Source organism: Berghia stephanieae, chromosome 6 (genome assembly GCF_034508935.2).
Source record: "Berghia stephanieae isolate SIO BIC M18660-M18661 chromosome 6, UCSD_Bste_1.3, whole genome shotgun sequence".
In the NCBI taxonomy this organism is placed as follows: domain Eukaryota; kingdom Metazoa; phylum Mollusca; class Gastropoda; order Nudibranchia; family Aeolidiidae; genus Berghia; species Berghia stephanieae.
Window position 1 is genome coordinate 15,374,478 of NC_088365.1, and position 25,000 is coordinate 15,399,477.

Here is a 25,000-nt window from a genome sequence, read left to right on the forward strand (position 1 = left end):
ACAAGTTATCTTAAGAACGCTAACAATTTTTTTTTTTAAAAACAAGATATCATACACTCATTCTTTTCTCATTTTGTTATGTCACCAAAACAATAAAAAACATAACCAAAAAAAAAGCAACCCCCCAAAAACCCAAACATTTTGGCTAAATTGTACAAGCAGCAATAAGTACAACAATGTAACTATGTCGCAATTTACAATGAGCATGAAAACAAAACTGCGTGGTGTGGTGCATCACCAGAGCTAGAATTACGACTATGAAAAAACCTCTAGAGTAGCAAAAACATAAGCAGACTGAAATATGTGATCCCATAGCCTCAATTCGGTATAATTTTGGGGTGATCTAGATGCTAAAACATCCATTTAAAGTAAAATTGACACAAAATATGAAATCTTGGCTTTTCACACTTTCAAACATTATATTCATCATCCTGTATAAAACGTATAAGCTCATTCCAAGTCTGATATTTTCGGCTATAAATGCAATTTTCAACATGTAAACCATCCCAGCATAACACTATCTTGAGGCGGTGAGTTACTACATAATCACCAAACTATACACAAACAGGTACTCTTCGCTTTCTACTACCTTTTTAAAAAAAAGTGGACACTTTTTTATTCAATCAGCACATGAAAACGAATAAATTTTTGACTCATTTGCGTGAGGAAATCCAATTTCAACATCTATAACAAATTGAGAATGTTTAATTATCTCACTTTATCTCTCAAAGATTTTCCAAATGAAAAAATGCCTGACTTTAGGCGTAGTCTTCTTAAACTCATGGCCAAAAAATTACGTCACAATGCCAAGACGATAACCAGCAAAAAGTGAGTATTGAGGTAAATTCAACGACTCAGTCAAGGAAATCATTTATTCACAGACTTGCTTACTTGAAAATGTCAAAGTTATTAGGAGATAAAAATAGTCGTCTCTGTGGTTAAATTTAAAAACCAACGTGGTTTAGTAAATGATTGAAATGAGGTCCACTTTTTTCCCCCCCCCCCATTTACACAACCCGTCAATAAATATATATCGTGCAACACAAAATTGTTATTGCTTCTACTAGAATCAAACACACACAGCCACACGAATACACAGTGAAATAGTTGGGTTGCATGTTGACCTGTCAACCCCAGTTTACTGTAAATCAAAAATATTTAGAAATATTCTTTTTTAATTTCTAAATTTTTCTTTCTCATTCTGTCTGTTTTTAAGACCAAAATATAAACAGAACCACATCAATATTGAATAAAGAAAAGATAGAATAACAAACCAAATACCATATAACTCATTATTAACAATTAAACATAATCTATAAACACATTATAAAATCAACATTTTGTTGCTAACCAATACTCAAATTATAAGTCTAAAAGGGCATTTTTAATTTTAACAAAAAGTTAAATAAAACAAAAACAGCATTAGATTATCCTTTAATTGCGAGACTGAATTTCTTTCAAACGATAGACTGTCTGTCTAATCATTTGATTTGGTTACGACTAACTTAACAGTTTATACTGGGAGAGCAATGACAGTGGGGTGATACAGGCTTCAATGGGATTACAGCTGAATCACTGTCACTGCCTTCTGGATAAAAATATTATATATGATTATGGGTTAGAGTAAAATTGAATCCCGCATTTAAAGGTTTAAAATAAAAGGTGAGAATAAAAGAAAAACACCCATGAATTGACATACGTGATTTAGTGAGATTTAAAAACAAAATCAAAATCAAAAAAACGAAACAAATGAAAATTACAAAAGAATGACAGAACAAGAAAATTGAGGGAGAAGTAAACAGCAGATTAAATAGCAAGTTAAAGTGAAGAAAAGGATGAGAGAGAAAAAAACAAAATGGAGGCTTGTCCCACCTGAGTAGAGGAATGTGGTCCCTTTCACAACCACGACCAGAGATTTTCAGTCGTAGCACGGTATGGGTAGGAATATCCACATGGGGAGTTTCCTCTAGATCGAGACAACAATATACACAAAGAGGGAACAGAGAGACAGAGAGAATAGAAAGAAGTATAGATAACGAAACAATCACAAGCTTTTTCTTTTACTTTATAGACGCTACAGACTTTAGTGTCAGAGAAACAAAAATGTGACCCCTCGCCTCAAAACAGTATTATGTCGGGATGATTAAGATGCTAAAAATTGAATTTATAGCCAGAAATATCAGACTTAAGTTGAGTTTGTATGTTTTATTGAGGAGAATGAATATCATATTTCAGGGTACCAATACTATTAATTCATATCATTGACCGGTTTAGCATTAATTTAGGCTTTTAAGCATCTGGTTCATCTCGACATAATACAACTTTGAGACGATTGGTCACAAATGGGAGAAAAATTTTAGAAAAAGAAAAGATCTCAGGCGTTTCAACTCCATTTCAAAAAAGGTAACATATCCTTTAAAGTTTGACTTTGGGTCAAAAAAGAGAGAAAAAAAAATTTGAAATTCCATTGTCAGGAGCTGCAAGGTAGAAAAGAAATCCTAGAAAGTTGACAAGAACGGAACTATACATTTCAAAAATAGGTTACAGTCTTCACTTTTTTTGTTCTAGCACTAAAGTCCATACCGATTTTAGAACATTCAGCATCCCTTATTACCAATAAATTAAAAACTGAGCAAAATTGACCTTTAAAATGTCACATTAAAAACGTAAATTGAAGGCAAAGGTGGGTGGAGCACAGCAGTAAGACACTGCTCATCGGATCAGAAGGTTATGGCTTGAACCCCATTTAGACACTCAATATTTCTGACTACATTACTTTAATGGCTCTGGCTCCTGTTCCAAAAAGCCCTATTGTAGATGGACTTTAAAATGGAGGTGACACCTTTGAACCTTACATGTTAGGAAAGAGTTTGTTTTTTTTTAAAATAAATAAATAAATAACGACAACTTTTTGTTAAATATCTACTTTTTTGAGGTAATCAACTATGATCAAATCTCAGAATTTCCTTTCAAATGCCAACAGTGAGTAGGTAATTTTGAAATTGGTTCGACAACTTATAGATTTTTTCAACGTACTCTGTTGCTAAACTGTCATATGGATTCATAGGGTGAATATAGTCGCATAATTTAAGAAAGTGCATCAATTTTCAATATGTTTTTTCCGAAAATATAGAAAGCTTAGCTCAAGAAACGAAACAATTAAAAATGCATTATTTGAAAAAACATTTCAAAAAGTTACATTCAAAGCATGATAAAATATTAACAATCATCGGAATACAAACTGAAAAAAATACTATCTCAGATTTAAATGCGGATAACCTCCTCAGGTTGTGATAAGCATCTTCACATTAAATGAATCAGATTCTTGGAATGTTGTCCCTGATAAATACTAACACTGCTATTTTTACTACTCGACTTTACGGCTATGTAATATAGTCTTCACTTGCGTTCGGATCGAAAGGTCTGGGGTTTGAGCCCGCTCTGAGCAGTGCATAGTTGAGTCCTTGGAAAAGACTCTGAAATCACGTTCTCTCACTGTACTCAGGTGTAAAATGAGCACCTTACCGTTAACAGTGTTGTCTCTATCCGAAAAAAAAAATAATTTCACCTAATATGCGGCACATCTCACTCTACATGTTAAGTGTTGCTGTTGGCTTGGGACCCCTTGAAAAGCACTTTGAGCATGTTTTAATGGACATTGCGCTATATAAATGCTCAAGTTGTTTTTTTTATTCAGTATATCATGCGTTGTGGGTACCGTCTCCACAGAGGCTGACACATTCAGTCTTCAACACGGTTCACAGGATCCAAGATTTGCATACTGTTATTTCTTATGTTGTTGAAGTGTTTTATAATTTACCTTATTATTAGTAGCCGAATTGATACGACAACACAGTTTAGTTTACATATATAAAACAAAAATACTATTTAAAAACGTCAATGCTAATGACCGTTGAATCATTGTAACACTTTCTTTTATTTTGCGAGTATAATACAAATGGCGATGTGAGGAAAAGGTGAAGTGCACAGTGCAGTGCTATATTAAAAAAAAACAGAAAAAAAAAAAAAAAAAAAAAAGAAAATCAGTAGATATGAGAGAACCTAGCAGAAATAAAATTTTGCAGGTGTTATATCATAATAATCCTTCAACTTGCAAGAGTATCTCAAGCTGATAAGCATTGCTGGTTCATGAGGGTTATAAATATAATACCTACATAATTCTTAAATAAGTATTCTAAGTATGTGACAGTACTTCCTTTTTTTTTTTAATCTCCTTTTGTCTTTGTTGAATTTAATTTTTGAGGGAGCATTAAAACTACATAACAGCTGTAGAACCAAGCACAAGACATTTCATTTGTGAAATATCACAGTATACGTATAATAATCGTTCTTTCACTGCTCTATATTGGTCCGTTTGTATTGTGTGTAACCAAGTCTCCAGACCATAACTGAAAATTGAATCTAAAAGTTCTGAAATCTAGAATGTGACATCTGAATATGCTTTTCAATTGTCGACAATTGACATCTGAATATGCTTTTCAATTGTCCAGAATGAAAAGCCTATTCTAAAATCCACTAAACTTTAGATTTTGAAATTTTGAGAAACTATGGAGTTGGCACCGGTGTAAGATAAAGATCTGAACAAGTGTGTATGAAAGGTGCCAGACAAAGCAAGAAAGAAAAATGCAAGAGGCAGAATGATTTTTTTGGATTTTTTTTTTCCATGTTTCTTCTTTCTTGCTTTGTCTCGCACCTTTCATACACACTTGTTCAGATCTTTATTTCGTAATTTTGATAAGTTGTGACCCTTGACCTCAAAACGGTGTTATGCTGCAATGATCAATATACCGAAAATGGAATTTATGTCTTAAATTATCAGATTTGGGTTGTATTCATATATTCAATTGACGAGATTGAATGAAGTATTTTGGAGGGCTCAACACCAAAATTTTATACCGTTGACCAATTTGACTTTTGATTCGACTTTTTAACATTTGGATCATGTGATTACACCGTTTTGAGACGATTGTTCGTATTTTAGCTTGATATTTTGTATTTGGTATCCAGTTTATCTTGTCATAATACCAGATTAAGGACAAAGGTCAAAAACAAGGTCAATGGGGAAAACAAAACAATATCTCTCTAGCTCTAAACAATAGTACCTCTCTAGCCCTGTATTTTCATATCAATCACAACAAGTAACTCTCTTTAATAATTTGCAGGTAATTAGAAAATTTTGAAAAGCAGATTAAGAAAACAAAAAAATTTGTACATGCAACAAAACATAACCAAAAAAAAAAAAAATTAAAAAAAAAAACCAATCTGCATATGGTAAAGAGACCATAAGTAAACTCGGCTCAAGATTGGATTGCACTGAAATTGTCATCAATCAACATTTAAAAAAATAAAAATTTTATAAAATAGCCAACACAAACAATTTTGTCTTTTAAGAAAATAAATTTGGACCACGAGGTAAAGAATTACAAAACAAAAACCATGACAATCTTCAAAAGGACCCACACACCACACACACAAACTAAAGAATTAATAAAGAAAAACAAAAAAAAAACAAGACTAAATAAATCTTTATTTTTTAATCTAGTAAAAATAGACCTGTAAATGAGCTCTATGAAAATTGACTGAAACTATACGTAGAGGAAAAATCCAAAGAATCGAAATGAATAGTAAACAGCAAGCTCGCTTGAGCAAAACAATAGCAGAAAACTAATTTGCGCTGGAATTAGGCTACTTACCATTGCCCATTATAATTAGGTACCCAATCAGTGAAGAAATGGTTTACAACGTGCGGCAATCGAGATGTGCTTGTAGCAATAATATAACTTTTGATTTGAAGGTGTCTTCATAACGCACTTCCGGTGTTCACATTTTACTTTTTCATACTTTTACTTTCCACCAGATAAATGTGGTCAATTTTGGCTTCAACAAAACAGTGAAATTAATCGCTCAGCAGCTCAGTTAAAATTGGCTACCATTGGGATCATGACAGGTTTGGAAAGTGAAAAAATAATTTTACGAAGGCTGTGTGAAAATGCACTGGGAAGTGTTCAGACACGGCAATTCTAAAAAGCATCGCTTAGCCTTGGCAATATATCCATCATGAATATAAATGGCCGGTGAGCTATGCGTAGCGCTGTGGAACATTCCTAATTACTTTACAGTCATTCGACTATGATTCATGAATTCTTTCTTTCTTTCCTTTTTAAAAATATTTGAATTTGACGAATTGACTGATTTCAGTTAATTGACTGAGAATTTACAGGTCTATAAAAAATGAAAGTAATCCTAGATTATAATACTTTAAAAAGGAAGTAAGGTTTGATAAGACATCATATATCCAAGATTGGATGTGACTCATGTCACTAAGATCCACTCACCCGCACTCTTGTCCTGGAAGTATGCAAGAAGACATCGGAGCACAGCTTGATGGCATACCACCATTACATTTTCCTGGCGTTCCAATTCCTTTTGTTGAGAGAAGAAAAAAAAAGATGTAACTTGATCCTTAAAACTTCAGTTTAGCACTCTTTCCAACCCATTTCTGATGATCTAAAATGTTCCAGTTGTATTGTACTGCCTGCTTGCAACCGAGCCATTAACTGAGATCATAAGAAAAAGCCCAAAACCTCCAATTCGGATTCAAACCCAAAACATCACGATCCTAAGGCTGACCTTCTTCAAGTACCAAGTCTGTGCCAGACATTGGTGATTATGGTATGCCATTCATCTCTCTGATCAGATAACCTCAGAAAACTAATACTACTCTTCTCTTTCTTTGTCACCCAGCTGTTCAAACTATTCAAATATGTTTTTCTTGGTCTACCTTTACTCTGTTTACCTTCTATCTTTCCTGTGAGAGCAAGATGTTCAATACATTTATGTCGATTTAGGTGCCCTAAAAATTGCATTTGTCTTTTTCTTATTGTACGAATTAATAACCTTTTAGTTTCAGCTTGCTCTAATACTTCATTAGTTTTCTTCTCTGTCCATTAGATTCTTAACATCCTTCTAAGAAACCATATTTCTGCTACCTCCAGTTTCTTTCTAATGTCTTCTGTAATTGTCCAGCTTATGCAGCCATATAATAATACTGACCATACATAGGCCATAAAATCCTGCATTATTTGCTTTATAGTGCCGAAGATGTACTTTAAAAAAATTTGTTTTTTTTTTTTTTTTTTTACCTCATTTAAGATGTGACAAAAAAGGCATTATATCTTACCAGAATCACTGGCTCCAATCTGGCAACTAAGTCTTGATAAGACTGGAAAGGTAAAAAAAAAAAGAAGAGAAAATTTGAATATTATTATAAACTTATGAAGAACAATGTGTGTAAAATCAAAAGTTTAAAAACATATATAAAAACAGTGAAATTAAATTATAATGTAATGCATACACAAGTCCAGTCTCAATATGTATGTTTAAGAAGGAGACAAAAGGTGATTTATGTAATGTTCAAGTAATCATGAAGAAGGATAGGTTTAGTTTTATTCAATTTCCCTGTTTTGGATAACGACAAATGATCCAAAAACTGAAAGAGATCCAAATAAAAACTGATGGAAAAGTGCAAACAAAGTGGAAAGAAACACAGGAGAGAGAGAGAGAGAGAGAGAGAGAGAGAGAGAGAGAGAGAGAGAGAGAGAGAGAGAGAGAGAGAGAGAGAGAGAGGATTTTGTTTTTGTTTTGTTTGTTTGTTGCTTTAGGTCTCTTCCAACACAATTGAGGTTATATGAGAGACCGCTGAAACAAAAAAACAAGCAATCTAACACTAACAAAAATAGTACAAATGTAAATCAAAATCATAACCTAAAGATATAAGCTAAATTATAAATAACCAAGAACAAACAGGCAGAAGATTTACAGAAAAAAAAATCCCCTGTCAAAAATACAATCACAAACCAAAGAAGCAGGATAGGCTAGTAAAGAGAAGAAGAAACGACATCACTATCGGATCGTACACCCATGCGAACATCATAGGTATACGATTCAAGGGTGATGCTCCCATCCAACCACCCGCAAGAGAGAGAAGAGAGAGAGAGGAGAGAGAGAGAAGAGAGGAGAGAGAGAGAGAGAGAGAGAGAGAGAGAGAGAGAGGTAGAAGTAGAGAGAGAGAGAGAGAGAGAGAGAGGGAGAGAGAGAGAGAGAGAGGGAGAGAGAGAGGAGAGAGAGAGGAGAGAGAGAGGGAGAGAGAGAGGGAGAGAGAGAGGAGAGAGAGAGAGAGGGAGAGAGAGAGAGAGGAGAGAGAGGGGGGAGAGAGAGAGAGAGGGAGAGAGAGAGGAGAGAGAGAGAGAGGAGGGAGAGAGAGAGAGAGAGAGAGAGAGAGAGAGAGAGAGAGAGAGAGAGAGAGAGAGAGATGATCTAACCAATATTTGATAGAGGTTGCCCGTAACCTGGAACTTTTTTGCTCCAGACCTGATTTTTTTTCCCAGTGACAAAGGTTTTTTTTCTCCAGTTTTTGGCATCGCTATGTTTGTGTGACTCAAGAAACAGGAATCGCTAAAGCTCATCTAGTCTCCGATGCAGATAATTAAATACCATTTTATTGCTACCAACCTCTCCACTCGGGTATCTGTAGTGGTATTTGTCCTGGTCTCTGTCTGCAAAGTCCTGGGGGAATTTGTCTTGGATCTCCTCGTACGTCATCCCTTCACAGATGCCCTGAAATAAGGACACAATTCAAAATAGTTCCTATTTTATCGAATGTGTAAACAACTAAATGCTATCATTGAGTCCATATCAATAAAAAATAAAAATTAAATCTATCAAAAAACATAATAAATGGTTTTGTTTTGTTTTTTTTAATCTGACAACTTATAAAAATCTAAAAAACCAAATGAAAAACAGATGTTTTCATCTTTCTACGTCTTCTTGTCTCCTATTAAAGATCCCATCTTTTTTTGTATTTTTTCAATCTTGTTCGTCTTTGTAAAGTTTCTTAATGTCGGTTTCATCAGCGTTTACAAAACGATTGTCATACTAAGGCCATTCTGATCATAATGCAAATGCTGAAGTTTGAAGAAATAAATAACAATAATAAAATGGAATACGAGTTTTTAATTAATTTACGAAGACAGATGATGTAGATATTTTGAGTTTCCCCTTTGTCAAAAAAACAATGAATGAGACACTAATACGAATGAGAGAATAGAGGATGACGTCGTTAAGGCAAATCACTTCCGTTTCATGCTTGTTTAAACCATACTCACAGCATCTATTTCATTCAGGGCTTTCCACTGTTCCTTTGGGGCATCAATATGTTCAGCTGTCTGAATCGTCCTCACCAATTCACTTGTCCACACCTTCAAGTTTTGAATGTTTTCGTTCTTAACGAACTTCGCCAGCTCGGTGGCATACTGAAATAGTTAATAAATATAATTCATTGAACAAATAGCAATTTTAAATTTATCAGTGAATGAATCATATCTTGAATAAATATTTTGATATGTAACTTAACTTTACGTAATTTTTTTTCATAATAAGACAAAGTTTAAGCTTCTGCATTTTCTAACCTGAAGGCCAGGTGGAAAAAAATTTACACTTCAATCTGTACAAATTGCTTATTCAATTTCCTGTTGTCCACCTACTTCAGTGACAATGCCTGTCATTGCTAGACGATTATATCAGTGATGACAGTGAAAAAGGAGAAAAATTCTTGAACAACTACCTTTAACTTTAAGTCCCTTTTTTACAGCACTAACCCCCACCTGATGATAAACGATCATTGATACTCTAGCTAACTTCTGGAGAGTGGGAAACTGCACCAGTTTGTTTCACCATATCTCAAGTCTCTCACTTCCAGTACAGTTGTTTGGGGGAAATGTTAATTTTTAAAAGGAGGAGATTCCTCCTCTGTCTCCAAAATTGTGGATTTCTGCGTATCCGAGTAAAACCATAGAATCAGCACTGCCACATTAAGTTGACTACTCATTCTTGCAAAATGCCGATCAGAATGACAAATGTGATAAACTTTTGTTTTTAAATAAGGTTACATCTGTCTTCAAATGCATAAAATATTGTTTTCGAAGACTGCAAAGGAGAATTTTTGACAAGCAGTTCTCGACATCAATGGGAAGCAATTCTAAACCTTATCAAAAATGTCTTTTTAAATAATTATTTAAAGGGATATTTCATACTGTGTATAAAATAAAATATCGGTGGTAACAATGATAACTTCTAGCTAAAAAAAAAATTTTAAAAATCCAATTTGCTTTTTCTAGTTTTCAAGTTTTTTTTATGGCCCTCATGACACTTAATTATCTCGACATCTGCAAAGATAATGGGATGGTCAAAGGATATAGATCTTGGGTAAAGCTGTGTTTAAAAGGGTGCCAAGAAAAAGGAAGACAAAGGGGTTTGGTTTAAAGAAAAACAGCTATAGATTCCAAGAACAATGGTGTGTGCCTAGTTTGGGAGCAAGACACAGGCACAGGATTCCCATCAATTAATATTATTGCACCACAACAGATATGGAATACTTACTTTGTGGCCATTCTCACTTAGATCACTATTTCCTCCGATCCTTCCCAAGAGATTCATCTCACTTTCACCATGCTGAAATTGAAAAATAACCACCAAAAAAAAATAATTTTAAAATTAAAAGCAACATCATGTAATAAAAAACATTGAAAAAAAAATCTGTACAGTGGCTGAAGGACCCGATAGTAGAATGACAGAATTGACAAGGAGCACAAAATCTTTTTTTTTTGTTGATAATTCAGTTGCAAAAGGAAGAAAAAAAAAGGATCAAGCTTCCAGGCTTGATGAAAAATCAGACAATTGACCTACATTTTAACCGTGATCTTCTGAAACAGTTACGAATGAATAAGCTGTGTAAAAAAATATGACACTTTAGGGAACCTAAAATTCAGTTATGTATCATTAATTTCAGACAACATACTGCATTTTATACTTCAATCGTTTTTTTTTTGGTTAAAAATTAAGAGCCAATAATCCAGTTTCCTCACAACATAATATTTAGTCCCATAAAATATTTTTCTTTTCCCCAGTATGAGAAATTGTTTTCTTTACTTTTTTTTGTTGTTAATTTATTCTGCAAGAAAATTTGTAGACTGTGTTGAGGGTAAATAACCAAGCTGAAATTTATATTCTGGTGCTGATGCCCATGGAAACTGCATTGAAAGTGTCAATGAAGTATACCATCCACAGAGAAATGTTTTGTCTTCTATGATAAGCATAAAAGCAAGCAGTTAACAGAGAAAAATTTTTTTGGAGTTACTTGACAACCAGTTTCAACTAAAAGCAATCGAAGTTAAACATGCATCTGTGTTTTTGGTAGCCAGAGTGAGTGAATATCTAAATTTACTGATCCCCAATATAAACATATCAAATTTTTATATTTGATAATCCATATATACGGCTGCAACAAAAGGTTGTATTTGTAAAGCATGAAAATTAAAAGACCCAAGATATTAAATTATGAAGAAAAGCTATGGACAGATTTAGATCTGTCAAGTTTCTCTAAATCGATTAATGAAACATTTTCCCAAAATTCAGTCTAGTACCAAATGGAGAGCAGAAGCACCTGATTGTTTCCATAATTATTTAGAAAAATATCATTTCTTTGCATTTTCTTGTTGCAACATAAAATAACAATGACCCTTTGTCACAACCTTCATTATCAAAATGTCAATAACCAAAAACTTACGCGGGTTAAGTAGATAGTCCTTGGTAACACATGGATGTTCATCAAGTAATAAACGACACGGCTTTGGAGGTGACCTGTTGTATGATAATAATTGTGTCAATGTTACTGCTTGAAGCTCGAAGAAATAAATAATAACGTGAAGTTGAATGTAAGCTTCAATTTAATTACAAAAACAGATCAAATGAACGTTTCGGGTCTCCCCTTTATCAACAAAACAGGATGAATGAAACACCACAGATGAATGAGATGATGTGGTAGTGGCGTCGCCACTACCACATCATCTCGTTCATCTGTGGTGTTTCATTCATCCTGTTTTGTCCCTTTATCAACAAAACAGGATGAATGAAACACCACAGATGAATGAGATGATGTGGTAGTGGCGTCGCCACTACCACATCATCTCGTTCATCTGTGGTGTTTCATTCATCCTGTTTTGTTGATAAAGGGGAGACCCGAAATGTTCATTTGATCTGTTTTTGTAATTAAATTGAAGCTTACATTCAACTTCACGTAATTATTCATGATAAAAATTGAAAGCTTATATATAAAGCTCATACATAGAAAGAGGTAGGATCTGAAGACAATAGTTTTTATGCGGGAAAACGGTAAAGAGAAACTAATTGGGCAATCTGGAGCAGACCTGCCAACTTAACATTCCAAAAGTTTAAGCAAATCGTCATAAAATAGGAATTTCTAATCAATGGATAATTCTGTATCAAAATCACTACCGCCTGTGCTACCAAACATATAAAGACAGTATTCTGGCAAAGCTGGCAAAACTATCACATGCATTAAGTAATGAAATGGGGAAGGGGCAAAAGAGAGCACATTTTTTTTTTAACCTCAGGAATGGGAGACACCCAATGTTTGTCGTCACTTTGCCAGTTTAGATTTATCTCCGTCTTTGAAATCCGACAAAGAGAGCCCTTAATTTTCCTACTTAGCTCCCTTCTGGAAATCATTAAAAAGAAAAAAAGAAAATCACCTTTTGACAACGCCCCCCCCCCCCCCCCCCCCCCAAATCTTCATAATATACGTGAGGTTGAATTATATTATTTTTGTAGTCTTACTTCACAGAACAAATTAACCCTAATTTACTTTTTTTTAAAATAATTCCATATTCTCATCTTTTAAATGTTGTTGATATTATGATGAAGCAATTTTATAAAAATGATATATACTGCATGTCATGTACATTGTGCGCCTAGAGCTATATTGTATGGGGCAGGTGCTATACAAACAAATTGTATTATTCTTGTTCAAGGAAATGGGACTGAATACATTACATGCTTAATGAGATGTAAAAATCATTGAGAACATTGAAATCTTATATTATTTAGCTTCTAAACAATTCTGGCTTAAAACCGATTTTTTTCTCTTCTTCTTCTTCTTCTTCTTCTTCTTCTTCTTCTTCTTCTTCTTCTTCTTCGTAGTAGTAGTAGTAGTAGTAGTAGTAGTAGTAGTAGTAGTAGTAGTAGTATTACTAATATTATTTTATTATTATTATTATTATTATTATTATTATTATTATTATTATTATTATTATTATCATTATTATATTATTTTATCATCATTATCATCATTACTATCAGTATTATTATCATTATTACCACTATTTTAATTACTTTTTTCGCCTATTAAAAGAGCTGTAGCCTAACAATAATTGCCTATTTATAAAAGGGAGATTAAGACATGTCAATAACCTGCTAGCTTGTTGACGATGAATCGTTCCCCTTGGTTAAATATTTGTATAAATGAAATGTCTTTATCATGGTGGTAGTCCAGCGTTTGGTATTCCTCTTCGTAATGGTCTATGCGGTTCAGGAAGTCTTTTAAGGCCTCGTTTCGGTCCATGCCTTCATAATCAGGGCTGCAAACCTTCACTTCCTGTTAAAATCATAAGATGTAATTTCTTTAGTTTTATGTCATGACCAAAGCTAATTGGCTTTCCAATATATCAAAAAGCTTGCTAAATCAGTTGTTAATTCTCAAAATAATTAACAGAAATGCATAGCTGTCATTAAAGAAAAAAAAATTTTTTTTTTTTTTTTAATAGTAAAAGTATCCTTTTTAAAATAAATAATTTCTGTCTATCGAACAGAATTTACTGATTGGACAATAGTAACAATCTCTAATACTGCACTAATTTTCTTATCATTGAACAACAAGAATGACAATCTTTAAAAAAGACATCCTTATTACTATCATCTAATTCTTAATACAAATGAAAAGAATATCATCTGCTATATCAAAAAAAAAAAAAAAAAAATTATTTAGATTATAACTACTTCCTTTTTTAATAATCACTTACGAGAATGTTAGCCTCAATGATGCTCTTCTCCTCGCAGATGGACTCCACAAAGAAAAGTTTGAAGTTCCTTTTGACAGTAAACATGTCCACAAGGATTTCTCTCCTGCAGCGTGTTGTGTTTGTTGCATCCACCACCTGGGAAATATGGGTGAAAATACAAAACAATAAACCATTATCCTGAATACTTTCGTCGTATCCTTTATCGTTTGTTTTAACATATCTTTTTTTCTTTTTAACAACCAAGAAACCAATTGAGTTTGAGTTTCTACTCTATACAATTGGTTTCGACAGAAATAATAGTTTGCTAGACATTGGTCTGTATCTTAAAGGGTTTTCTGTACATTCTTAATTGAACCCCTCTCTATAGACCAAATGGTAGTGCACGTGCTTCTTATGCAAAGGGACCGTTGCTCTCTTAACTCGTGTCGAAAGGTAAGGTCCCCCTTCACCATAAGACGAATAAAGGGGTTTTAACAATTCATGTTTCAAGTATTATTTAGATCTTTTAAAATCATTGTGAATTTAAAAATAATTAACAAATAATAAATAATTGCATTGTTGGACATTCTTCTATCATTTGAATTTAACACACAATCAAGTTAAATTGCTTATTTTTCTGTTTGTTCCATTAAGTCATTTTATAACTGTTAAACTACAAAAAATTAGCTAATGCATGTCATTTTCTGCACATTTTAAAATTTAAACAATGACAATTTATTGATTAGTCCATGATGAATCGATAAATATAAAAACCACCATAAATTTGAGATACGCAACAGAGGTTATATAAATGTATGATGAACCTCACAAAAGCCAATATCATTGACAATAAATATGATCAAAAACAGACATTTAGATGTTTTTATATTTTTCTATATTACATATAACCATCATGAGTGCTGGGTTATTTTTTAAAATATTTTTTTTGGTTGTTTGATAGTTTTATTTTGCTTTTGTTTTGTTTTTTGTTTGGGTTTTTTTTTTTGGGTTGTGTTTTTTTGTTTTGTTTTTTTTTTTTTTGTTTGCTTTTCAGCTTTTAAATCGAAAGATATGAATTTTACAGTTATCCAGTATACAATTTCAACAACAGATATTTTATATCTTTCACCTTGTTAGTTCGAATATTCTCCTTATATTTTTGAGGTTCTGACAGCCAAACTCTTCATATCTCTTCCGAATATCTGTCAAGTCTGTTTCGTCGTTTTTCTCTTTATTTTTATTTTTAATGTATTTATGTATTTATTTTTCATTCCTTTCTTCTATTTTCTTTCTTTTCCTTTTTTTTTTTTTTTTTTTTTTTGGTGCGCTTTTTTTTTTTTTTTTTTTTGGGGGGGGGGGGGGGGGGGTATTCTGACCCTTCTATCTATTATTCGGTAATTGAATCTGTTTAAAAACGTCAACACAATCAATTCTAGGATACTATACTATCCAGATGATAAAAATGGTACTCACCGCTACCTCTCCTCCTCCATCCTCCAAGTAACGACAAGCATCTTCCATGGCCAGCTTGGCCACGTGGCTTAGAAGTAAGGAGGGAGGAAAAAAAGTTAATTGGTTTTGGGAGGGAGGGAGGGGGGGGGGGTTGTTTTTAATGGTTTTGCGGCGCTTGCAACACATTAAGGTCATATCAGCGCAAGTAAAAAGGAAGAAAATGGGATAGTAAAAAGTTCTAGAATTACAATAAAGCATTTTATATTCAGGGAGAGGGGACGGGATTCATACACAGGGAGTAGGAATAATTCTAAGCAAGTTTAAAGAAGCCGATATACCTCTGTATTAGTGGTAAGATATGGAATGAGATAAAAAGTTTAGCTCAGAATAGAGAAGGATGGAAACTTTGTCTGTGGCCTATACCCTGACCCAGGGTGAAAAAAGGCAATGATGATGATGATGACCCAGATAAATATATATATATATATATATATATATATATATATATATATATATATATATATATATATATATATATATATATATATATATATATAGGAGGAGAAAGTAGATATAGCTGAGTTTGTTTTGTGTCAATAGCCAGGCGATTTCTGTATGGAAATAATGGCTTCAACTGAGTAGTGAGTGGGCAGTAAGCACCAAATATCAAGTATGTAAGTATGTAGAGATGGAATGGGGTTGGCATGTGGAAGAAGGGAGATGGGGAAGGGAGGGGGGGTTAGTACGAGCTTGCTAATGATTGTTTTGTTGTGATTGTTATAGTCTGTGTGAGTGCGTGTGTGTGTGTGTGTGTGTGTGTTTTGTTGCGATTTATAGATAGTTCGAAGATGACGTCACTCAGGCCTTTGTTATTGTTTTTGCCATCCGCGTTTGTGAGTTGTTCTCACTAAACTGTATTAACCAGACTATAAAAGTTCATGGTTACACAGAATTTGTGTGTTGGTCTGTTATACTTCCGGATGGCAATGTTGTGAACTCCTTGGCCAAGCGCATTTTATCTATAAAAGTTTTTGGTTACACAGAGTATGTGTGTTGGTCCGTTATACTTCCGGATGGCAATGTTGTGAACTCCTTGGCCAAGCGCATTCTATCTATAGATAGTATGCGCTTGGCTGAGAAGCTCATAACATTGCCATCCGGAAGTATAACGGACCAACACACTAAACTGTGTGTATCCATGAACGTTTATAGTCGGGTTAATACAGTTCAGTGAGCATGACTCATAAACGCGGATGGCAAAAAACAATAACAAAGACCTGAGTGACGTCACCTGCATACTATCTAACAGAGGGGACGAAAATTGATGCCACTAAGATCTTTGTTATTGTTTTTAGACAGCGCGTTTTAGTGATTAGAAATCACTAAATTATATCAGAATATAAACGTTTAAGGTTACACATAGTTGTGTGTTGGTATATTATACACACACACACACACACTTGCAAAAACGTGACTGCCATTTCAGTGCCAAACAATAGGAAGATCACAAAGTCAAAGGAGTACCTACACATTGATAGGGCAGAAAAGTCGTGACGTCACACCTTCCTCTTTTCCGGTACAAAACTCCTGGAAAGTGTGTAACCAGTCCTCCGGACAATGTATAGATAGATCGAAGATGACGTCACTCATGTATTGTTGTTATTCATTTGCCATCCGCGTTTATGAGTAATTCTCACTAAACTGTATTAACCAGACTATAAACGTTCATGGTCACACACAGTTTTGTGTGTTGGTCCGTTATACTTCCGGCTGGCAATGTTGTGAGCTTCTTAGCCAAGCGCATACTATATAAACAGGGAGTAGTGTCCATATTGCATCATAAGGTGGCACAACTTATTTTAGTAGCAGGATGCATAGGCAGATTCTTATACGGATTATCTTTATTGACGACCATTAATTATTTAGCTTTGATTTGTAAAGCGCTTTGAGCACATTTAGTGGATATTGTGCTGCGCTATATAAAGCTCAATTTAGGCTATCAAGAAAAATAAGATGCCCTCGCTCTAAACCCAGAAGATGAGTTAGTTGCACAATGCATGTATGTATCCAGTCCTCCGAAAAACTGACTTGATACTTCCAATCAGATTGGAACCAGTATTTTGATAAGACATGTATTGTTCCCTGTTACTACAAGCCTCTCTATCACTAAGACTGGGCCCTGAGATAAGGCGATATGGAGATTGATATCAGTATTATGGGCGGGAAATGCTTTTGTTTGCAACTCGATAAATTGAATAGCTCAACATTAATTAATTATAGAGTTCTTTCCTTGGTTTGGCTGTTTTGAATTTTGCTTTATTTTTGTTTCTTTTGTTGTCTTTTTATAAATTTGTTTTACTTGGTTATAAATTCGTTTGTTAGGTTGGGTTTAAAATTTTTTAAAAATTTTCTTTAGAGCTTGGTGTCTCGGAGTTATAGCGCTATATAAGTTTTCAGCATTATTATTATTATTATTATTATTATTATTATTATTATTATTATTATTATTATTATTATTATTATTATTATTATTTCAATTGGGAGGGGGGTGGAAAGAGCAAACATTGAGAAGAGTAATGTTAATAGAAATCAACAGCGGTCACTGATCAATAATAAGGATTATGTGTGTTGGTCTAGCTTACAAAAACAACACGTCTTGATAATCTGAACTTTGTTATTTAGGTTTTAGGTGCAAAATTCCGGTTGATTGGTAAAATCTTTTTTTAGCCAACCCTACACATATATAATACACTGGGTTTTTCCAGTCTACAGTCCCTTATAACGGTACAATTGCTTGGCGATCCCTGACCAGTACACTCAATTCGACACGCCTCAGTGACTTTACTATGTAAAGTCGGTTCCGAGAAAACAATTTATGATGTCAGCTTATTTGCTAGGAATTGGATGATTGGACTACCCCCCCCCCCCCAGCACACACATACACACAACACACATACAGCAAGCACACACGACATGCACGCATTCACTATTATTGGGTTTTCCTAATTTTCCTCGGTTATATCTAGACAACATAAACAGTCGAAAATGATGAAGTAAGACGATGGGTCCTAATCGTTGATAGAGATGGTAGTGGAGTAGATGATGATGATGATGACGACGACGACAAAGATGATGATGATGATGATGATGATGATGATGATGATGATGATGATGATGATGATGATGATGATTGATAGTCACCTGCGGATCTTTTGGGCCTCCTTGTTATCGGCCTTAAAGAATTCATGATTCCTGTATTTGTCTGTTTTAGCACGTCGGTACTCGCCAACGTTGAACACTGCGGGTGTGAATAGAGAGAAAGAGAAAATCAGGTCAATGAATGGATATTATGGAATCGATTCAAAAGTACCGACGAAGCAAATGATGGATTGGAGAGGCGAACAGAGGGAAATATGAATGACACGGACTAGGATGAGGAAGGAAGAGAGAGAGGAGGAGGAGGAGGAGAAAGAGGCAGAGAGAGAAGAGAAGAGAAAAAGAAAGAGGATGAGAGAGAAGAAGAGAAAAAGAAAGGAGGAGGAGGTAGTAGTAGTAGTAGTAGTAGTAGTAGTAGTAGTAGTAGTAGTAGTAGTAGTAGTAGTAGTAGTAGTAGTAGTAGTAGTAGTAGTAGTAGTAGTAGTAGTAGTAGTAGTGTAAAGTAATAGTAATAGTATAGGTGTAGAGTAGGGTAGTATAGTAGTAGTAGTAGTAGTAGTAGTGTAGTAGTAGTAGTAGTAGTAGTAGTAGTAGTAATAGTAGTAGTAGTAAGTAGAGTAGAAGAAGAGTAGTACGTAAGTAGAAGAGTAGAAGAAGAAGAGAGAAGAAGAAGAAGAAGAAGAAGAAGAAGAAGAAGAAGAAGAAGAAGAAGAAGAAGAAGAAGAAGAGAAGAAGAAGAAGAAGAAGAAAGAAGAAGAGAGAAGAAGAAGAAAAGAGAAGAAAGAAGAAGAAGAAGAAGAAGAAGAAGAAGAGAAGAAGAAGAAAAGAAAAGGAAAGAAGAAGAAAAGAGAAAGAAGAAGAAGAAAGAAGAAGAACAAGAAAAAGAAGAAGAACAAGAAAAAAGAAGAAGAAGAACGAAAAAAGAAGAAGAAAAGAAGAAGAAGAAAGAAGAAGAAAAAGAAGAAAAGAGAAGAAGAAAAGAAGAAGAAGGAGAAGAGAAGAGAGAAGGAGAAGAAGAAGAAGGAGAAGGAGAAGAAGAAGAAGAAGAAGAAGAAGAAGAAGAAGAAGAAGAAGAAGAAGAAGAAGAAGAAGAAGAAGAAGAAGAAGAAGAAGAAGAAGAAGAAGAAGAAGAAGAAGAAGAAGAAGAAGAAGAAGAAGAAGAAGAAGGAGAAGGAGAAGAAGAAGGAGAAGGAGAAGGAGAAGGAGAAGGAGAAGGAGAAGAAGAAGGAGAAGGAGAAGAAGAAGAAGAAGAAGAAGAAGAAGAAGAAGAAAAAGAAGAAGAGAGGAACCGGAGGAGGAGGAGAGATTGAGAAAAAAAAGAACTAGGCGGTTAAGAAAAAGAGGTGAAGGAGGAATAAACCATAGGAGGTAATTAATTTTTTTATCAGATAGAAAGATACAGGGAAGAAAGAAAAGGCAAGGCTTATGGAGAGTGGGTGAGGGGAAGAGAGAGAGAGAGAGAGAGAGAGAGAGAGAGAGAGAGAGAGAGAGAGAGAGAGAGAGAGAGAGAGAGAGAGAGAGAGAGATCATAATATAAAACGGAATTAAAATAAAATAATATGTAATGATGAAAAGCATGCGCTAATCTAATTGTTGTTTGAAATCCACCTTCCTTATCGGTTCACGTCCGTAAGAAATGAAAACATTGCTGTTTGTTGTCACAACAAAACACACTTGAAGCAATTATGGTAGTAGTGAACATACACGCATAAATGGAAAGGTTATAGGGCGGGAGTGTTTCTCACATTTTTTTTCTAAAGAAAGCACTTCCTAGAAATACTCGTATTACTTCACTGATCCATGTGCGACAAATCCAGATCTACTGTGTCACTCCTTCAGAGACAATAAGGACCGAAGTTCATCCTGGTTCCTGTATAGATAGTTCGAAGATGACGTCACTCAGGTCTTTGTTATTGTTTTTTGCCATCCGCGTTTATGAGTAATGCTCAATGAATCGTATTAACCTGACTATAAACGTTCATGGATACACAAAGTTTTGTGTGTTGATCCGTTATACTTCCGGATGGCAATGTTATGGGCTTCTTTGCCAAGCGCATACTACCTATAAATGGAAAGGTTATAGGGAGTGTTTCTCACATGTTTTCTAAAGAAAGCACTTCCAAGAAATACTCGTATTAAAAAAAAAATTGAGCATTTATATAGCGCAATATCCACTTAACGTGCTCAATGCGCTTTACAAGGGGTCCCTGGTCAACAGCAACATTTAACATGAAGGACGAGACATGACGCCTGTTAGGCGATATTACAATTTTTCGGACAAAGACAACGCTGTTAACGGCCAGGTACTCATTTTACACCTGAGTACGGTGAGAGAATGTGAGTAAAGAGTCTTTTCCAAGGACTCAACTATGCGCCGAGCGAGGCTCGAACCCAGGACCTTCCGATCCGAAAGCGAGTGTCATACCACGAGACCACATAGCCGCACTCCATATTACTCCACTGATCCACTGATCCACTTTTCAATTGTGCGACAAATCCAGATCTACTATGTCGCTCCTTCAGAGCCAATTATAAGGACCGAAGTTCATCCTGGTTCCTGCATACATTAATCGTACTTCGACAATTATTGCTTGTTGCCATATGTATATAAGAAACTAGTTCATTCCAAAGTTCGTTTCTGCTAGATTCATCAGATAATGCTTCCCAGTCACAGCTGAAAGGACAGAGGGGTTCTAAACAATGCCCTCTATACTCTATTATAATGCTGTGGTTCTAATAAAAGAAAACCATTTCAAGCCCGGATCCAAATCGGTCCCTTTGAAAAGAGGGTGACCTACCGGATAAGCGAGCCGCGTTTGATTCAAGAAACACTAAAAGGAGTCAATTTCAGGAATTTATCAGAAAAATGATATTTTCCATTAAGAGTTTTTTACAACTGCAGAATTTTTTTTTTTTTTAAATTAACATGAACCCAAGTCCCAACAAGACTTCGAACTATTTTCATTTTTACGTTAAACACAGATTTAAAATGGTTTTACCACAAATCCTCCTCCTCCTTCCCAACATTGTTGAATAAAATGTATCCATTCCTCTCTCCATACTTTACACATTATATTGTAGTTCTGTTTCTTGTAATATCATTTTCGATGTTGACAAAAGAAGGATTTGAACCCGACTCCTTCCCTGGTATTTGGAGTTTTAATCATATTCACTTTAAGCTAAATACTATTTATTTACTGACAACGGCTTCAGACAGATTAGTATTAATTTACTTTGTATTTAGAAACAGATCAAGATGGCGTCAGCTGAAATGGTCCAAGGTGTTGCCATGAAGCCTCTAAAAAATGAAAGACTCATGAAGAATAAATAAAATTAAAATCAAAATTTTAAAAAATAATAAGAGGACAATGAGGAAGTAGCAATGAAATGGATTAATATATATCGCACCTTTACCGTGATACAGTACCTACAAAGCGCACAATAACTGTGTTTAAAAAAAAGTATTGTAATGCGTACATTTACAATACATATTAAAACGACCTTCACCTTGCTTGACATTGCTTCAAGGTCGGCATGTATCCTCGCGGTTACGACCACGTTTGCTTGCTCAGGAAACTACCAACAATACATAATATTACCTTCAGACTGTAACATTTGCAACAATTATTATAATAATAATATCACAAATAATGTGTGTATCATGTGGTGATGACGAACCCCCCCCCCCCCCCCCCCCCCCCCCCCCCCCAAAAAAAAAGACTACACGCCCCTATCTTACTCGACTCATATCAAACACTATTAAAATTTCACATCATTAGTTACTACGAATCTACAGCAATCTCACAAAACAAATTTTAAAAAATATATATCGATGAATTAAGATGACTTTCAACTTGCCAAAAACAAATTATTCTTAAACCCGAGACATCCTCTTTGACGCGTTATAAAAGGCTTAATAATAGGTCTTTTAATTCGTCGATAGTTGAAAGAAACACTTTCTGGCCCAAAATCATAAAAATTCGTTTTGTCAAGGTTATGGCGGTAAAAACTACACAATAAGTCAAAGAATTTCACTCATCCATGACCAAAACCAGCCCTAATTCAAATGCTGCTGGTGCGCCAAACCATATTAACTCCTGCTGCTTTTCAAAATTGGAAAAAAAATGTATTAAAAATGATCATGTCCATAGAGAGTTTTAATCAACTACCATTAACATGTAAATATTAAGAACATTAGCTTTGATACTACGCCTAAAATTTTTCTCAGAAAAAATGCAACAAATAGGCATGGGGTAAAAGTAACCGAGGTGAACTACGGATATAGTCGGTGTTAGGGTTGAGTGGGTTAAATTCGATCAGACAGTATAATTTCTTTTCAACGTTTATTATTTCGCTCATTACGACTAGTTAATTTGGTTTGATGACACTAATGGGTCTTGCCAATTTCAAAAAAAAAAAAAAGAAGTAACAGCGATGCTTTACTAACTAAATGAAACCCCGAGTCGCATTGCTGTTAAACTATTCTATTGGTGAAAGTCCCCGTGTGGTGTCCGGGGTCCCTCAACTGAGAGGGTCAAGAATAGCCCAACGCCAAGCCAGCGTGTCGTAAAAGGCGACTAATGGTGTGTGATTCCCCCATCTTTGAGTCACCTGGTCCTCCAGGTTGGGGGTTGGCAAAGGGTTAACACCCCTTTCCGTTAAACTCAAACTGTTACAGAAACACAGACAGACAAACCAAATCCTTTTTTAGCTTGGGCGACCGAAGAGTTTCTGGAATTACAGAATTTATGAAGGACAACAGACAAAGGACTCTGCTGACCCGATGACGTATTCGCCAAACAAGCAGCTTCGAATTGCGTCGTGGAACGTTCGCACCATGTATGAAGCAGGAAAAAGCTCTCAAGTTGTGACTGTGATGAGAAGATACAGGCTGCATATACTTGGAGTAAGCGAAACCCACTGGATACAATCCGGACAGAAACACCTCAAGTCTGGGGAGAAGATTTTATATTCAGGGAGAGGGGACGGGATTCATACACAGGGAGTAGGAATAATTCTAAGCAAGTTTGCCCAGAAGTCACTGAGAGGATGGGAACAATGGGGAGAAAGGATCATCATGGCGTCCTTTACAACACGGAGTAAGAAGATCAGCATGAACATTGTACAGATCTATGCCCCAACAAATGATGCAACAGATGAGGACAAAGATACATTTTATGGTCTGCTACAACAAGTCATTGACAAGTTGCCAAGGAAAGACATCAACATATTGATGGGAGATGCTAATGCAAAAGTGGGACAGGATAACGTAGGCTATGAAGGTATCATGGGACGTCATGGCATGGGAGAAATGAATGATAATGGTGAGAGATTTGCAAATTTCTGTGCATTCAACAGTTTGGTGATTGGAGGATCAGTGTTCCCCCATAAGAGGATCCACAAAGCAACTTGGGTCTCACCAGATGGTGTGACAGAGAACCAGATTGATCATTTTTGTATCTCTCGTAGATTCAGACGTTCATTGGAAGATGTGACAGTACGGAGAGGGGCAGATGTTGGATCAGACCACCACCTGCTATTGGCAAAGCTTAAGCTCCAACTCAGAAAACACGGGGCCAGACCACATACAAGAAGAAAATTCGAGGTGAATGCACTTGATGGGGAAAAGAATGAGGAATTCAAACTACAATTGAGTAATAGATTCCAACCTCTTACTGAGCTCGAGGAGGACATAGATGTAGAGTCACATTGGGCAAAGATCAAGGAAGTCTACATAACAACTTGCCACGAGGTATTGGGGGTAAAGAAATCGGAACATAAAGAATGGATAAGTCCAACCACCTTGGACCTTATTGAAAAGAGGAGAACAAGGAAGGAACAAGTGTATGCAAGCCGAACAAGGGCTTCAAGACTGGATGCACAAGAGCATTATCGAGCCATAGCTAAGGAAGTCAAAAGATCTGTGAAGAAAGACAAGGAAGCATTCATGAACAGACTTGCAGAGAAAGCAGACGCAGCAGCGACTGGAGGACACATGAGGATCCTTTATCAAACTACCAAGACACTTGCTGGAAAATATGGGAAACCAGAGGTACCAGTCAAAGACAAAGATGGGAAAACTATTTTTGGAAAAGAGGCTCAATCTGAACGATGGAGGGAACATTTCAACTGCCTTCTGAACAGACCACCACCAGACAACCAGCCAGAAATTTTGCCTGCAAGGAATGAGCTACCAATTATCTGTGATCCACCATCGATAGCAGAGATTGTGGGTGCCATTAACAAGATGAAAAGGGGGAAAGCTGCTGGACCAGACCAGATTCCACCGGAGGCTCTAAAAGTTGATGCGGAAAGAAATGCTGAGGCCCTGCACCCACTATTTGAGAGAATCTGGAATGACGGGATATTCCCAAAGGATTGGAAGGAAGGGCATCTTATCAAGCTTCCAAAGAAAGGGGACCTCAGTAGTTGTAATAATTATCGAGGCATCACTCTTC

The 25,000-nt window shown here is 35.3% G+C and overlaps 1 protein-coding gene across 2 annotated transcripts in view; it reads right to left on the reverse strand.

Annotated features, from left to right (window-relative positions):
* LOC144974561 (6-phosphofructo-2-kinase/fructose-2,6-bisphosphatase-like) overlaps positions 1 to 25,000 on the reverse strand; it is an 81,812-nt gene that overhangs the window by 9,601 nt on the left and 47,211 nt on the right. For both annotated transcript variants that reach the window (XM_078917549.1, XM_078917550.1), the window contains exons 3-12: positions 18,588 to 18,684; positions 15,408 to 15,474; positions 13,956 to 14,090; positions 13,348 to 13,531; positions 11,645 to 11,718; positions 10,459 to 10,530; positions 9,186 to 9,332; positions 8,533 to 8,637; positions 7,202 to 7,243; positions 6,357 to 6,444 (exon numbers count right to left, since the gene is read on the reverse strand). In XM_078917549.1, coding sequence (XP_078773675.1) covers positions 6,357 to 6,444; positions 7,202 to 7,243; positions 8,533 to 8,637; positions 9,186 to 9,332; positions 10,459 to 10,530; positions 11,645 to 11,718; positions 13,348 to 13,531; positions 13,956 to 14,090; positions 15,408 to 15,474; positions 18,588 to 18,684 — 1,011 coding nt within the window. The remainder of the gene's footprint in view (positions 1 to 6,356; positions 6,445 to 7,201; positions 7,244 to 8,532; positions 8,638 to 9,185; positions 9,333 to 10,458; positions 10,531 to 11,644; positions 11,719 to 13,347; positions 13,532 to 13,955; positions 14,091 to 15,407; positions 15,475 to 18,587; positions 18,685 to 25,000) is intronic.